The sequence below is a fragment of the Taudactylus pleione genome, unplaced genomic scaffold (assembly GCF_031769625.1).
Source record: "Taudactylus pleione unplaced genomic scaffold, aTauple2 ptg000386l, whole genome shotgun sequence".
Lineage (NCBI taxonomy): Eukaryota > Metazoa > Chordata > Amphibia > Anura > Myobatrachidae > Taudactylus > Taudactylus pleione.
Genome location: NW_028284787.1, coordinates 8,086,248 through 8,103,902, shown reverse-complemented (window position 1 = coordinate 8,103,902; position 17,655 = coordinate 8,086,248). Strand labels below are relative to the sequence as shown.

Here is a 17,655-nt window from a genome sequence, read left to right as displayed (position 1 = left end):
TCTCCTTGGCTAGACTATAAGTCTTCAGATACATACAGGAATTATATGTCTTCCACCTCGTCCACAATATAAATTATGATCCTTAGAATAACAACTATTATTACTCCTATACACACGATAGTCCCTCCTTTTCTTCTTTCTTCTCCTCTCTTCCCTTCTCTGCTTTCTTTTCTTGTCCTTCTCTTTCTCTCTGTTTTTTTTTTATTGATTGTCTTTTTATTTGTTTTCCTTTTAAAAATCTATTTTTGTTTGTTATGTGATTTTTCTCTTTTGATATATTATATATCTGATATAGATTGGCTATTTGTGCTATTAGCCTGATTTTTCTAAGAAAACGAATGTTTAATTATTATCTGCTTCGGGTTTATCAGATGTGAAATGTTTATATCAACTGTAATTTTTTTCTAAATATTCTAATAAAAACAGAATATACAAAAAAGAAAAAAAGAAAAGAAAAAAATGGAATAAAGAAATCCTTACATTTGTTTGTTATCTCAAAACTCACTGAGCCATCATTATTAAAATAGTGTTATTGGTTATGTAGAAAGAAAAGCCGGGCGCTAAAGAATGTACAGCCTTAATAAAATCAGAAAAACCTCTCTGTTCTATAGCTCCTGGTGCTCAGCTCTGTAAGAGGGGGTGCTCTACCCCTCAAATAGAAACCTAGAAAATAAAGTGAGGGAGCGCTGGAACAAGGTACAATTTACAAATGTAATGACAACCAATATCAATAAAAATATTACACTTATATCCAATATAGAACCAGGAGGTAGCAGAATATTAGAATATTGATAAAATTATTACATACAATGATATACTGAGAAGTAAGAGTATGTGTGCACACAATAGTATCCTCTTGGTATAGTTGGTTAATAACATACCACCGCCTGTAAGTAACTGAGAAAAATGTACAAAAAATTGTTTAAAAAATGCTGGTGAGAAACTGCAGGTCAAAAGCTGTTAGTATATGGAGAGATAGCCGTATGTAGGCCCCCATACACTGTGCGATATGCACCCGGCGATGCAGGATCCGACGGACGACATATCGGGCGGTCCCCACACACGGTACTATCGGGTGGACGACAACCCGATATGCCAGCACCCCCTCCCCCACCAGCATAGTGCTGCATGGGATTGTACATCGCATCCTCAGATCAAATGAACCTGCAGAAAGATCTGGAGGTGCGATGTACAACCCCACGGGAGCGCACTCTGTCCGATATCATGCCCATACATGGTACGATATAGCAGCAAAATCGTACCAATCCGTCGGATTGGCTGCTATATCGCTCCGTGTGTGGGGGCCTTTAGTGTTCAGTATGCAAGGGGACTCCAAGCTTGGGGGAACAAAGCTGGATATAAACCTGGAAATTGTGCAATTTCATATATAGACACTCAATATGCTTGTAAATAGCAGTCTGATCTCACCCACTGTAGCTAGTATGTCCTGCCTTGAACGCAGGCACCCCAAATAGAGACTTGGTATCACCTTAGGTGTTGGCTGTAACCAGCATCCCAGTCAACAGAGAGAAGCGTGTCTCACTGGTCAGCTGCAGCGGCTCAATGTCTGAATCGGCCCTTCTGATTTGAGGAGAAACGAGTCAGTGGATTCTTGATACCAGGAAGTACTGCTGGAGCCATGGTACGTGAGACACCGGAAGTAACCGCACAGCGTGTTATGCTGAGAGATTCAGCGTGTGCTCTGTCCCCCACCCATATAATTTTATCGATATTCTAATATTCTGCTACTTCCTCGTTATATATTATATATATATGTATATATATATATATATATATATATATGTAATATTTTTATTGCTATTGGTTGTCATTGCATTTTTAAATTGTACCTTGCGCTCCCTCACTTTATTATCTGTTATGTGACAGAAATACTGCTCAATATTCTTCAGTAAGCGAGTGGAATGCCGGTGTTGATGACTGAAGACTACTTCCTCATAAGGCATGATTTTATGTAGTGCTTAATAAAATGTTTCTATTTGTCATTTTTATTAACTGCTACATAACAAAATTCGGTATAGCAATCCCAAATGATAGATTACACAATAATATGCATAAACACAAAGGAAAGGAGAATACAGATTACAAACAGCCATTACAAAAGGCATTCTGTTGGAAGTAGCGCTTACACAGGAGAAAATGTGGAACTTTTATCTTCAGTATGTAATCATTAAATGTTTACCCATCACTATTATCACTAAGACTGTTCTGTAAATAAATGTCTGAGTCAGTGTGTTATCAGAAATGTATTTATTTTCAGCAGAAGAGGTTTATTTGCTTAGTTCAGCAAAGTTAAGGGGCCTATCCATTACACAACTTTAGTCGTGTAATGGATAGCCGGCAAGGACCAGCGATGCGCGTGCACGCTGGGTCTTTGCCGACCCCGACTATCTACTGAACAGGCCCGTCAACCTGACGATGATCGCCAGTTTCGGCATGTTCAGAGATAGGTCGTCGGGCTTCTGCACTGAATGACGTTCAGTGAACGCCGTTCAGTACAGTATGCATCACAATGGTGCAATCTGAGGAAGTCTAGCTGCTGTATAAATAGACAGTAGAACTGTAAGCACTTTTGTTCTAGAACAGCTGAATAGTCACAATGTGTTAATAAAGTAATACATACAAAATGTCAAGAAAAAGAGAATAAACTAATAGACAATATAACCTCCCTACAAATTCAATAACACCTGCCACTAGCTTCTTAGGAAACTTGTGACTCTCCTGCATTTCTAGAACTACAATTGGCAAACTATAACAATTTATGCTGATATTTTTGCTCTGTTCTGTAAAGCATGTGCAACTGTGTCAATCTGCATAATGTTCCCACACAGTTTTCTGATGAGTATCATTAGAGGAAAAGGAGACTTACCAAGAGAATTTCAATTGTACCAAGAATGTACATAGCTCCTGCAAAAGTTGTACCCAGATAGAAGCAGAGTCCTACAGCACCACCAAATTCTGGACCTAATGATCTTGAAATCATATAATACGATCCACCAGCTGTTAAATTCAACAAAAAAGTTAATCTAGCAAATGAAAAGTAACACAAAAGTGTCATTAGGAAGTACAATTAAAGTAGGTGGCTATTTGACTTGCACATTTAAACAATTTTTGCAATTCAAAAAGCTGGCTAAGTGTTCTCGGAGTTAAGCTCTACGAGTACTTCTATAACTTATTGGTTTATTTTTCCGGAGAGTTAAGGCGCACATCCACTAGCAGATATTAATGAGCGATTGCATGATTACGGCATCATAATCGTGCAATCACTCATTAATTGTGCACTATAATGTCAGAAACGACCAGCGGTGCGCGCTCCAGCTGGTCATTTCTGACATCAATCATCGGCTGAACATGCCAGTCAATCTGATGATAACGACAGATCGGACATGTTCAGGGATGATGGAGGGTGCCTACACTGAACGACTAATCGTTCAGTGTAGGCTCTGCAGGGGATAGGGAACGACGGTACAATCACAATGTCGTAATCGTACTGTCTTTCCATAGTCGCCTAGTGGATGTGCACCTTAACACTGCCAATTGATACTGAATTGTTTTGTTAAATAAAAAAAAAAATAGTTACTACATTTGCAAATAGGTATAAAGATAGAAGTGAATACTGAACTAAAGTAGTATCTACTGTTAAAAATCGACAAAAATACAAAAGATGCAAGAAATCATAAAATAAATTCTAGCACAATTACAAACAGCATGTAAGTATTATGCAGATCAAAATTGGTACCCAATGTGAACTTCTTATAGACAAAGATCACGTGGTAATATATGTTATTCATATGTATAAATACATAAAAGTCTAGAAAAAAGATCAGTGCTTAGTACAAAAAAAGCTTGTAAAAAAAGACTAATATTTTTAAAGGTGTTAATTTATTGAACCATGATAGTTTCATCCTTAGCTAAATACAAACCAGTGAAACAGTCAGCTACAAATAGCCTAGGTGACTAATACCAAACACTAAACTCAAAATATAAGCTTATTTTATTTATATAGTGCCATAAGGGTTCTGTAGCACCCTACAAAAAAGGTAGAGCATACAGCAACATCACAACAGTAAAAATGTGACCACCAAAGACTGTTATAGACAAATTCGAAAAATGCACATATACACAGAATTATTATACAATTAACATACAGGTTGAGTCTTCCATATCCAAAGCGTTTGGGACCAGGAGTATTTTGGATATCGGAATATTCCGTATTTTGGAATATATGCATACCATAATGAGATATCTAGGGAATGGGACCCAAATCTAAACAGAGAATACATTTATGTTTTATATACACCTTATACACACACATCCTGCAGGTAATTTTATACAATATTTTCAATAATTTTGTGGCTCAAACAAAGTTTATGTACATACATGAGATTCATTTATGTTTCAAATACACCTTATACACAAGCCTGAAGGTAATTTTATTCAATATTTTTAATAACTGTGTGCTTTAAACAAAGTTTGTGTACATTAATCCATCAAAAAACAAAGATTTTACTATCTCAATCGTGCTCAAACAATTCCGTATTTCGGAATATTTGGATATGGGAGACTCAACCTGTATTTACAATGACCTCAAAAGTAGAGAAGGATTTGCTTGCAAGGGTTAACATTCTAAAGGGTCTGAGGGTGAGACACAGTGGAGGGGAGATGTATCAAAACCTTCAAGAGAGAAAGTTGAGAAATTGCCCATAGCAACTGATCAGCTTCTGTCATTTATCTAGCAGAGTAATAAAATGACAGATAGAAGGTGATTGATTGCTTTGGGCAACTTCTCCACTTTATCTTTCTCGAAAGTTTGATACATCTCCCCCTGGGAGAGGTCGGAGATTAAGGAGAATGGGTGTTAGGCTTCAATGAAGAGATTAGTTTTAAGAGCACATTTAAAGGTGAGGCTGGATGAAAGTCTGATTGAGTGTAGAAGGTCACTCCAGAACAGGAGAAATCCTGGAGAACGCTTGGGAGAGGTAATCAGGGGAAAATGTGCAGCATCAGTTATTGCCAGAGTGAAGTCGGTGGGAAGAAGTGTGTGCGTGTGTGGAAATAAGGTTGGAAACATAGTGAGGAAGATTGAGGGCTTTGTAGGTGAGTGAGAGGAGAGCGCTGACTGGAAGGGGTGGAGGAAGGTTATAGAGACAGAAAAGGATTAGCTGGATGAGTAGAAGGAGAACCATGAGAGTCCTATGTCATGGAGGCCAAAGGGAGTTGTGGATTTGCAGGAGGAGGGGTTGGTTGACTATGTCAGGCACGATGTAAGACAATTTTAAGGACCACTTTATGTAGATGTACACATTTAAGTCAGGAATCACATGACATAAATGCCATTTAAATCATTTGCTGAAAATAATCAGGCAAATAATTAATGGGGCTCAAGTACGCTCAAATAAACGGCAAGCATTAACAAATCCAATAATAAAACTGAATCACCAGTGATATACAGTTCATTATCACAGTCACTGTGGTAACATCTTCACACATAAACAAAGATCTTGAAGGCATACCTGGTACTACTCCATTTGTCGCAATTGCACTCATAGATATAGCAGTCAGCATTGTCTAAAAAAACATAATTAGACTTAATGCAAATATTTTTGGATATTTGTAGTTACATAATTCACTTTTCTCAAAAAAATTACCTAAATATTGTAATTATTTTTACAGAAATTGAAATGAAGGTGGGGGCAACTTAAACAGCAAACACTGACAGCATCACCAAATCCCTTAACAACCAACAGTATTTTATATCTTTGTGACTAGATCTAATTGAACAACTTTGCTAAGGATTTGGTACAAGTTGGTTAAATGGCTAGTAATGTTTTAACTAGTTTCTAAACTTAAATATAGTACATTACTCTTTTAGAGCAAAATAGGATGTTATACATGTCACAAAGGGAATTGGTATGTTATACCGCCGGACCTAAGCACGGCGGATTAAATACCGACGCCGGAAGGCGGAGATGGAGAAGTATTAACCCTATTCCTCTCTCCTCCCTAACCCCCCTAGTGCCTAAGCCTAACCTCTCCCAGGGGTACCTAAACCTACCCCCCTCCCTAAATATAACCCTCCCCCTGGGGGTGCCTAATACTAAACTCCCCCCTACCCTAACCCCTCGGGGGGGGGGGGGTGCCTAGCTTTAAGTCCCCTCGGCAGTCCCTAAATCTAACCCCCCCCACCCCATGGCTAACTTCTGTATTTCGACAACTATCATTAGTCCCATGCTGGGCTTTCACAGTCGGGAAGCCGGCGGCCGGCATATCGACCGCCGACTTCCTGTCTACATCCCGTCACAAAGGCAACATTTAACTCAATAACTGCAGAAATAATCCACCAGAGCTATCAGGTCAATCAGCACATGGTGAAGCACAATATACTGTACTTGTTATGGGGGCATCATATTTATTGACTCGGAGGCAAGAACCATCAAACATTATCTTAAGTGGCAATATCATGGACATATTAAGGGGAGGGGGGGGGGGGCAAATAAAGTATAATTATATTAAGAGACCATAATATAAATTCATTATATTGAGTCAGAAGTGTAAATTGATTGTTAACGGTGGCAATAAGCATTTATTTATAACATAGGCAACAATTATTATTTTACGCCACTATAAATGGAGCCCACATCATAAAATAATAATGAACCACAATGAAATAATAATAATAATAATAGCAGCAATATAAAAACTTACACATGAACAGCACATCAGGACAATGCAAAATGACTCAAGTACTCCTGCTGTACCAACAATCCATGTCAGTCGCAGAAACAGTATAACGCCAAGGATGTTTTGTAAGCACGGTAAGTATACTCCAATGAAGGTTCCCATTCGTGTTTCCTTTAAAAAAAATATATATATTTTTATTTTTAAATAATGCAAGACATATCTGTTGTATAAATTTCAAATAGTTTTTATTTTAAATGTAAGTGCTCTTCCACAGGGCATACAATAGACAGCCTACTTTAAAATTCACTACAGATAGACTAATAGCACAAAATGATAGGGTGAACACTTTATTCCTCTGATATTCATTTCGCAGTGTACTGAATAATACACAAAATAAAAGTTTATTTTTTTGTAAGGACAGTGGGGTGAACTTGATACTCAAGACACATGGATTTAGTACTAAGAGTTCGGTTCTAAAACCCAGTGCTACCACCAATCGTGCTTATGCCCAAATATAAAAGTGCAGTGCTTTCACTAGCAAAACACGACAAACTCGATCAGAAGAGCCTGGTTTTAGAAACTGACGCTTAGCAAATAAACCCCACAGTCTTTTGAGTCTGGAAATAACTGAATTGCTAGTTACTTCTGACTAATAAAAATTGCAGATATTTTCTTAGATCAGTACCTTGTAAACCCTTTATTGATCGGATTTGAAATATTTTACACTGTTCCAAAAATGTTACATCAAAGAAGACTGTTCATTTACTTTATGTACCCAAGTGAATTTTATACTTTCTTTTTTTCCCAATACATTTAGGGCTTTCTTTCTGTAGCATTCTGAAATGTAATTTGGATTATATAGTTAAAATGGACAAACACGAAACATGTATATATACCGTGGATTTACCCAAAATATTTTAACTCCTAATGCAGTGGTTCCCAAACTGTGCACCATGGCACATGTGGTGCCACGGGACACTTGCAGGGGTGCCTCAGGTTGGTGGTCCAGCACCAAGGCAAATTATATGTGGTCAATGTAATGTAAATATGTGGACAAACAGAAGAACAAACCTGTCCACATAACTGAGCTTAAGGATGACAGGTAAGCACAATTTATTTCACTTTACTACTTTACTGCATTTATTCTGAATTTCTCTAACAAGCTTTTCATTCCTTGCTAAAGTTAAAATATTTGAGTATATGAAACTCAAATCAATTTCTAAATAGATATATGACAGCAAACAGACAAACAAATTTGCTTAATTTACAATTATAACATAGGGCCAGATTAAGCTTTGGGAATAGAGTTAAGGCCCCCGTACATCAGCAATCGATTTTGGCAATTCTGCAATTTGCAGATGATTGAATGAAAAAAAAATCTGCAATGTATGGGCTTCACAGATCGCAGATTGCAACCAAAAAGTGATTGGAATTGTTAAATCAGATTGTCCAACATGTTGGATTTCACAGATCAATTGGGGCTGTAGATTGCTAGTGTATGGAGATGACCAGCAGATTTGCAGACCGTTACTAGTGGAATGATGGGTCTTTCAAGATTGGCAGATCTGTGTTTGCTGAAAATGATCTGCAAATCACTGAAAAAGATCTGTACTGTATGGGTGCAGATTGCTAGATTGGGAAATCCTAAAATCCAGCAACAAATTTTCAAATTGTTCAATTGTGGTTTTCAGATTGCTGATGTATGAGGGCCTTAAGATATAGCATGTAACTGATCATCTTGGTGAAAACATGCTGCACTGCAGGTGGGGTAGATTTAAAATGTGCAGAGATTTAGATTTGGGAGGGGGGTGTCCAAAGGACATCTAAACTGCAGTGTAAAAATAAAGCTGTGCAGTATTCAGTGGCGAGCTGGGCCGGGGGGAAGGGTGCCATGCGCCCCTCGGGCCGCAGCGCCATGCGGACCGCGGGCAGTCTGTGTGACACAGCTGCACCGCTCGTGTAGCGCTGACCGGACTGAGTTCGGACAGCGCTACACAGTGACTAGCACACAGCCGCCGGTGCCGGCAGCTGGGTGTTTGTTTTGAGTGGCAGCCAATGAGAGTCTGTCAGACTCTCACTGACTGCCGCTGTGCCCACTGCAGGAGCCGCTCCATCTTCCGGCTCCTGCAGTGGGTAATTGGAAAGACGTCATGATGTCTCTCCCATAATGCAGAGCGGCCCGGCCCGGGAGGACAGACGGAGGAGCGGATGGCGGCGGTGGCAGCAGGGTTTCAGGTAAGTGTTTATTTTTCATTATTTATTACATGTGTGTGTGTACAGTGGGAGAGGGGGACCATTACTGGGGGCACTACAAGGGGTGGGGGGACTACTACTAGGGGCACTACAAGGGGGAGAACACTACTGGGGGCACTACAAGTGGGAGAGCACTACTGGAGGCACTACAAGGGGGTTACTACTGGGTGCACAACAAGGGGGGTTACTACTACTGAGGGCACTACAAGGGGTGGATTACTACTGGGAGCATTACAAGGGGGGGAGACTGCTACTGGGGGCACTACAAGGGGGAGAGCACTACTGGGGGCACTACAAGGGGGAGAGCACTACTGGGGGAACTACAAGGGGGGAGACTACTATTGGGGGCACTACAAGGGGGTGAGCTCTACTGGGGGCACTACAAGGGGGGGGACTACTACTGGGGGCACTACAAGGAGGAGAGCACTACTGGGGGCTCTACAAGGGGGGGACTACTACTGGGGGCACTACAAGGGGAGGACTACTATTGGGGGCACTACAAGGGGGGGACTGTGCTGCCCCATATCTTTATTTTTAATTTACATTATTTCCATATGGACCCGCCTCCTCCCTGGAACACTTGAGGGGGGTCGCCTAAGCACACATGTGCTCTGGGTACCCTGGCTACACGCTACTCCTCTGCCAGGGCCACATGCATGCATTTGCCCCCCAGGCTAAAAGTTGCCAGCCAGCCCCTGGCAGTATTTGTGGGCTACATGTAAATGCATCCAGTATTCAACCTACATGCAAAATAAAATGTATGTATTTGCACCCCTTGCATTGCAACATGGTTTGTCCTGGTTCAGTTACTTGCTATATCTTACTCTATTCCCAAAGCTGAATAAGACCTATAGTTCATAAGTATTCTCTGTCTGCGTGCTAGAAACGAGCACAGAAGTCTATTTACATGCCCATGACATGGATCAGTTCTGTGAAAGCGCATGGACGCCACTCAGTTACTACACAGAAACACCCTTTCCCCAGAAAGAGTAGACCATCAACAGACAGATTAATCCATTCACACTTGCAATCTCCGTGCGTGTGCATATGAATAATGCGGCGCACGCACAGGTCTTTATGAGCATGTCCACGAGAACCATCTGCATTTACACTTGCATTCAACTTAGGATCAGGCTGAAACCTTAAGCTGTAACTACCAAAATGATCACATGACCAGGAAGCATGTCAGTAAAAGTGGCGAACATCACCTATTCACATGTACTTGTGTTTTTAGCACAAGTTCTTTCTTTATGTAAAAATACTTGTAACTTTTCACATAGGGTGACTAGCGCAGGCAGTTTTTTCTTCCGTAATAATAAAAATATTGCTGCAATAAAGCAGCTACGGTCTCACAGCACAAAAAAACAAGTATCTGTACATCAAAGTTCTACAAATACATAGAGCTCACACAAGCGGGTCTGAAAAGACTCAATACCTTATAGGAAAACATAGGTTGACAAAAAAGGGAATAAATTAGGCACATCTGAAAAAATCCATAAAACCAATATGCTGCAATAAGAGTAAAGACCATCTTTTATTTATTTATCTGCACGCATGGGAAATAGGGCATTTCTCTGAGATGGACACAATGTCTATGTTGGATGTAGCATAGTGACTTTCGGCTACTGCGTATGCGCAACAATGGGCTTGAGATGGCCTTTTTTATTTTTGCAAAGTGAATGACAGGTAGTCAGCATTTGGTGCAGGTAAATAGCTGTGGCTACAAAAGCACTGAGGGACCGGAACCGTTTTCTGGGCATGCTCTAGTGAGTCTGGGCAATTCATACGCAGCTGGAGAGACTCTGAACATTTTTAAACAGCATAGGGCTGCTCATATGTTAGATGTGCAACCAATGTTCCTAATGTTGTGTCTTTTGTGCGCAAGTGGCGCATGTGAGGCACCGGAGGTGGGCGTCTCGGTTCACAAGTCATCAGCTAAATCATTAGCATATTTTCACAGAACCACCGCGCACAGAATTGCAGTTGCGATAAGATTTTACACATCTCTGAATATGGCAAATAGTGCCCGCTCTACATTTAGCATGAAAATACTGGGCAGCTTTCGGTTTACAGTGGAATTTAGAGTTAAGCTAGGCCGTGCCCTCCTTCAACAACATTAATGTTCACCCGTAGCAGCCCAACATGAGACTGCCAGCTGCACCCATACATGGATTTACTCCTACATTTGAATAAAGCCTAGAACATGTACTGTTTTTAGTAAGGAATATATTAAATGCAGCCCTGGTGCTTCTGTATCCAGTATCACCAGTGCTAAGACAAACTATAGGGCAGTTACAGGGATACAGTATTAATATTAAAATTTCAATAACATGCAAATGTGTTCTATATATTGTATCATGTATTAAAAAGTCTAAAATGACTTTATTAATGAAAACATTAATTACCTTCACTTCTCTCCTCTTGCGATCTTCATACTCTTCATGTTCTATGACTCCCTGAGGTAAATTTGTGTAATTTGCAAGTTTGTTCAGTAGTGATGACACCATTGGGTTACTATCCATTTCCTCCTGCAGAGTTGAATTTTATAAACATGAAATAATGTTATGATATATCAAACACTTGTCCAATTTTTTTTTTTTTAAACAACTTTTTATTTCAAGTGTACATAATTATACACAAGTCAAGGAGCAAATTTAAACCACCATAGCGAGGACGAGAATCCCATAACAGTGAGACATTACAAAGTTCATACAATAGAAAGTGAATAGGATGTATTGACAAAATCAAACAAACAAATACAGTACTAAAAAAGGGGAGGAAATATCAAACCAGTCAAGGCATAAAAAGAAGCCTATGTAAAAAGACTGTATACATGAGCGGGGAAAGGGGTGTCCACAGGTGCATAACAATAGGCCAAAACTCAACTCAATTGCCTATATAAATACCAATTGGTTGACTCAAATGGTTTAAATTTAGAAGTTTGTTGTTGAGAGTCAAATCTATCAATGAAGAAGCTCCATTTACTGTAAAATGTAATAACTCCACTTTCAATAGCATCATAATATTTAAGAAGGGGGTCATGGTTTTCTAAAGAGGATATTAAATGCTTCCAGCTATTAACTGTGGAGGACCAAAAATAAACTAGGTAATGTTGAAGCAGTAGTGTGGTGAGCTACCTAGTTTTTTAACTCAAGACAAGCAAGAGAGATAAGTAAAGAGACGAGGTTGTCAGTATCGTTATCACTATTCATAAGAGAAGGAAGAGTACAAGAAAAGTGACGGGCTTGTAATTACATAAAAAAAAGTATCATTATGAATACCGAATTTCTCTTTAAGATCTTGAAAAGAAAGCAAAGAACCACCTGGGTCAAATATATCACGAATAGCAGCAATACCTATGGATCTCCTTTGTTGGAATTTGACGTTGTAAAGTCCTGGTGTAAATAAAGGATTGCCCCAAAACGTGGTGAACCTGAAGCTTTGAGGATAACGATGTAGCCTCTGATGAATAGCTAACCAAGAAAAATGTGTCCCTAAAAAGGATGTCAGGTGGGAGGTATGTAATAGGGCACAAGGGGAGTAGGGCAAAAAAAGGTGGTACAGTTAAAATGCTAACAGCGGGAATTCCGGCAGTCAAAATGCCGGCGCCGGAATCACAACACCTGTCAGAATCGCGGCGCCAGCATCTCGACCACTGGAGTCCCAAAGGTAAGTAGCGGGGTTGGGGGGAGGGTTAGGTTTAGGGTGCGGGGAGAGGGAGGTTAGGTCAAGGCACTAAGGGGGAAGGTTAAGGTCAGGCACCGGGGAGGGTTAAGGTAGGGAGAGGGTTAGGATACCAACCAACAAGGTGTCAGTATGCTAACTCCGTCGGGATGCCGGTGTCGGATTCTGATCGCCGGGATCCTGAACGCTGGCAACCTGTACCCATTCCCAAAAAAAGGGCAAATTCTAGGGTTTCATTAGTAGAAGAACTACGTTCATAGATCCAATATTGAATATAACGAAAAACAAATGTCCTAGTAAAGTTAGCAAAGTCTGGGTTACGGGGAAGCTGGAGTTTCGCAAGTGAAACCTGAGGCTTTCTGAGATTCCAGACAGGGGCGTATTTCTAATGAGTGCAGGATGTGCGGTGCACACGGGCCCCTGGGTCCAGGATGTGCCCGCACCGAAAACCCTGCTTCCATATTATACTTACCTCTCCGGAGTCCCACGTCAGCGCCGGTGTCAACGCTGTGAAAATGTCCGGAAAATGGCCGTCGCGCCCATTTTCCCGTCTTTTAGCGTATGTGCAGTACAGGGAAAACAGCCACCGCAGCCATTTACCCAGTGACCTGCGCATGCGCTATAAATTCTGGGCACACTCTAGTGGCCAGAGTCCATCAGTGCGTGCGATGCGCTCAGTGCACTACAGGCTGCCGGATTGAGAGGAGGGGGCCCATGACGAAGACTGCACACGGGCCCCTCCTCTCTTAAAACGCCCTCCATTCCAGGGGAATTTTGTAAACAGTTTAAGACAAGAAAAAGGCTTGGTCTTTCTTAGAAAGACTCAGGGGCCACATTTAAATAAGATATGAAAGCTTGGAAAACATAATGCTTTTGAGCACCGCAACGCGGCCTAATAATGACAAAGGGAGCAATTACAAACTATCTAATAGATGTTCAATTCTGGTTAACAATTTTGGTTAACAGAACAGATGTGGGGTAATAGAAATGCCAAGGTACTTCATGGATGCATCCGCCCTGGAAAGCTAAACCGTCAAAAACAGATGGGGAGCCCAAAAGGTAAGAATTCTGATTTGTGGAAATTTACTTTATATCCCGCAAAGGACCCAAAACGGGTTAAAACATCAATCACAGTTGAAACCGAGAGGGCCGGGTTGCTCAATAATAAAAGCATATCAGCGAACAGCGCTAGCTTGGTTTCCCATGGCCCAACTCGGATTCCCATGAAGGATGTATTTCCTCGCAGAGCAACCGCCAAGGGTTCCAAGGGCTAGCACAAATAAAAGTGGTGAGAGCGGGCATCCCTGTCTAGTGCCACGTTCTATCTGAAATGAAGGGGACAAATAACCGTTACATGCAATCTGGGTTAAGGGTGTGGAGTAAAAGGCCTATAATGTCTAAATGAAGTCCTCCGGAAAGCCAAACCAACCCAGGACCTAGTATAAATGATCCCATGTTACCATGTCTAAGACCTTTTTGGCATCTAACAACAAAAGAACTGCATCAGCCCGACCCCCTGAGGGCTCCAACCACTGCTATACTGTAAGAACCTTACGGAGGTTAACCACACAAAACCAGTTTGATCAACATGGACTATGCAGGGGAGCATCAATTTATGCTTATCGGCAATAATCTTTGGCAGAATGTTATAGTCTAAATACAAAAGAGAAATGGTCCGGCAGCTCCAGATCATGACCAGGCTTGGGGAGTAATAAGTGTAGCAGAATTAAAATATAGAGGCAATGCTTTCTTTTCAAAAATATCATTCTAAACAGTAGATATTGTTTCACCAACATAACCCGTCTGGGCCAGGGGCCTTGTAAGTCTTCAAAGATTTGATAACATCAGAGACTTCAGCCAAAGAGATGGAAGCCATCAAAGCCGCTGCATGATCTGAAAAAAACTTGAGGGAGGGTTAAGCCATCCCAAAAGAGTTTTTTTTAGGTCTAAATTAACATCATCAGTAGCATATAATTGAGTATAAAAATCACAAAATATGTCCATGATTTGCTTACCAGAGTAAACCATGGGTACCTGTCAATGTTTTTAGGGATTTAACTAGCTAAGGTGAATGCGTCCCTTTTAATAAATTTGAGAGCAAACATCCCACCTTATTGCCATGCAGGGGAAAACGATAATCACGCTGGAAAGCAAAATGGTTACCAATCTGAGAAAGAACAGTATCAAACTCCAATTTGTAATGTAAATAAGCATCTTTTCTTGAATGGTTAGGAAGCAGTTAGTACGCCTCAGTGAGCTATTTCTGCACATAAGCATTAATATCTATAGAATGTTGTTTGACATAAGATAAAATAGCACCATGAATTACCGTCTTGGAAGCCTGCCAAGATAGTTGAGGGTTCTGCTGAGCATGGTCCATATTATCATGTAGATACGCTTGTCAGGTCACTTCCACCATGTCTCTGAACTTCAAAGAGATAGTTAATTTAGTAGGAAACCGCCATTGACGCTAGAGACCATGATCAACATTAGGAGTAAGTGTAAACCATCCTAATGCGTGATCTGAAATACAAATTGGTTCTATAGAGGTAGCAGAGCCTCTAACCAACAGGTGTGTGACTTGCAGTAAGTAGTCTATACGAGATAATGAACCATGTGCAGCAGAAAGGCAAGCAAATTCTCGATCTAAAGGATGCTGAACCCTCCACACATCAGAGAGGTGTAACTGCTGAGCAAAAAATGGAACATCAAATCTAGGTGGAGGAGGACGTCGATGACCAAACGATTGCTAATCCATAACAACAGAGGAATTATATTGAAGTCACCATCGAAAATCAACTCTGGCGATGATGGAGTGGAAAGTTTAGCCAAAAGAGGTTTAAAAAACATATTTTGGTGCCTTTAGGGTACAGATAAAAGATTGAGTGGACTGAATAGCGACACCAACAATCACAAATCGACCTTCAGGGTCAGAAACAGTGGAGTGAACCACATAGGGGAGAGATTTATTTAAAAGAATAACAACTCCCCTAGCTTTAGAGTTAAAGGGAGAGAAGGCGAGTACAGCTTTATTGCACGTATTTAGTTTAGCAGTTTCTAAAGAGGTGAGAAACATATTTTCAATGAGGCCATTCACTTAAGTGTACAGCAAAAAGAGAAATAAGTAAATACAAGTAATAAAAACTGAACACATGTATAACAAGACTTCTGCAATTTAAATGGGGTTTTATTATTTTTTGTGCACCTAAGCATCTGAAAAGAAAAAAAAAAAAAAAGTATATAATGATGCTTTATAATGCCTATTTCTGTCCCATAATCTCTTTATATACTCCCAAAGCCCTACAGTCAGTCTTAATATTCTCAGGTTGGAAGTCTGGCCCTGCTGTAGCTGTGTGTAGAGTAGTGTTGGACAACTACAGTCCGCAGATGGCTGCTCTTGATCAAACATGGCACTGATACTGAAGTGGGAGTAAAGCAAAAAGAGCATGTAACTTTGCACCTTGACAAAATCATGATGCGCTGGAGGTGGGGCAGATTTAAAATGTGCAGAAAGAATTAGATTTGAGAGAGGCGTGTCCTAACTCAAATCTAAAATGCAGTGTAAAAACAAAGCTGCCCAGCATTTGTGGGCTACATGCAAAAGCAGCCATTATTTATCATACATGAAAAAATATAAATGTATTTACACCCCTTTCATTGCTACATGGTTTATCCAGGTGCACAGTTACCTGCTCTTTTTTGCTTTACTCCCACCTCAGAATCAGGCCCTTAATCTCTAGCGCAGACAACATCCGCATAACAGAACCACCTCTTCATGCAGCATACGTCAGAGGAGGAAAGTGGAGTACAGTATGCTCCCCCCTTATTCTGTGGGCTGAAGGGAGGGCAGTAATTAGTATATCTAACTGTAAAAGTGGAGTCAGTCTATGGGGTTATTTTGTAGCCAGTGGGCACCTGTGGTATGTGGGAATTATGTGGCTATTTTGAAGGTTGAGAGCTACATGTGGTATAGCAAGCTGTCCATCACTGATCTAGAGTGTCCAAAAATGACAAAGCTTTCATAAGGCGTATGCAGGGACTATATATAGTCTAAAATTGATCTAATAGTACACATGCACAAAGCGCATGTACAGATACAATGCAAACATAACCGGATATAAAGTAGGCCACAAAACAATGCAAGTATAGTCTTTAACTATACATTTATGCAAATATATTCACCATAATCAATAAAAATGAGCACTGGCAGAATCTGTCCCCTAGTTGATGGGCACAGCAGACAGGTTCAGGGCCAACTCCTAGAGAGTGCACTTGTGAGTCGGAAGAGATGGTGATGTTAGACTCAGATGATGGGACTTGAGAGGGTGGAAACATGATGAACTTAGTATTAGACATGTTATGTTTAAGAAAGCACTGGAACATCCAGGATGAAATAGCAGAAAGACAGCTGGAGAGATGAATGAGGGAGGAGGAAAAGTCAAGTCATTTGATGTACAGGGCAGTACACATTTGAGAAAGGACTGTGGTGGTCTTCTGTTATTCTGGTCTCCAATTATGCCATACATAGGAAGTTATATGGCAGGCATGGGACTATAGTGATGTTTAGCAAAATGATGTACATGACGAGTATGGGTGTGAGGACATAGACAGCAAGCATTGGAAAGTGGATGGCATGAGGCAATTATGCTAGGTACCCGGCAGGAAACTAGTGGACAGTTTTGCTGTATTCCTTGGTGTATGTCGTGAGCTCATTTACCATCTACAGTGAGCCATATACACACACTAACGTATTTTTCACAATACCATGAATGTTAGTTATTACCCCACTTTACTAAGTTTATTTATTTTCACTAAAATGCACACATTATTTACATTTCCACCATGCCACTCTGTAACCTGGCCCTCCACCAGGTAGGTGTAAAAGTTGTGAGGCACCCCATCAGAGAAGTTGGGCAACACTGGTTTAAAGGTCACAGGTTCCATAAGGAAACAAACTATTCTACTGTTCATGTCTGGTCTGATCTTGTTCCTCACCCGCGCCTCCACTAAGGGTACTCC

At 40.6% G+C, this 17,655-nt stretch overlaps 1 protein-coding gene across 1 annotated transcript in view; it reads right to left on the bottom strand.

Moving 5' to 3' along the window:
* SLC12A7 (solute carrier family 12 member 7) overlaps positions 1 to 17,655 on the bottom strand; it is a 193,835-nt gene that overhangs the window by 71,878 nt on the left and 104,302 nt on the right. The window contains exons 3-6 of the mRNA XM_088445686.1: positions 11,358 to 11,480; positions 6,724 to 6,870; positions 5,532 to 5,586; positions 2,888 to 3,018 (exon numbers count right to left, since the gene is read on the bottom strand). Coding sequence (XP_088301812.1) covers positions 2,888 to 3,018; positions 5,532 to 5,586; positions 6,724 to 6,870; positions 11,358 to 11,480 — 456 coding nt within the window. The remainder of the gene's footprint in view (positions 1 to 2,887; positions 3,019 to 5,531; positions 5,587 to 6,723; positions 6,871 to 11,357; positions 11,481 to 17,655) is intronic.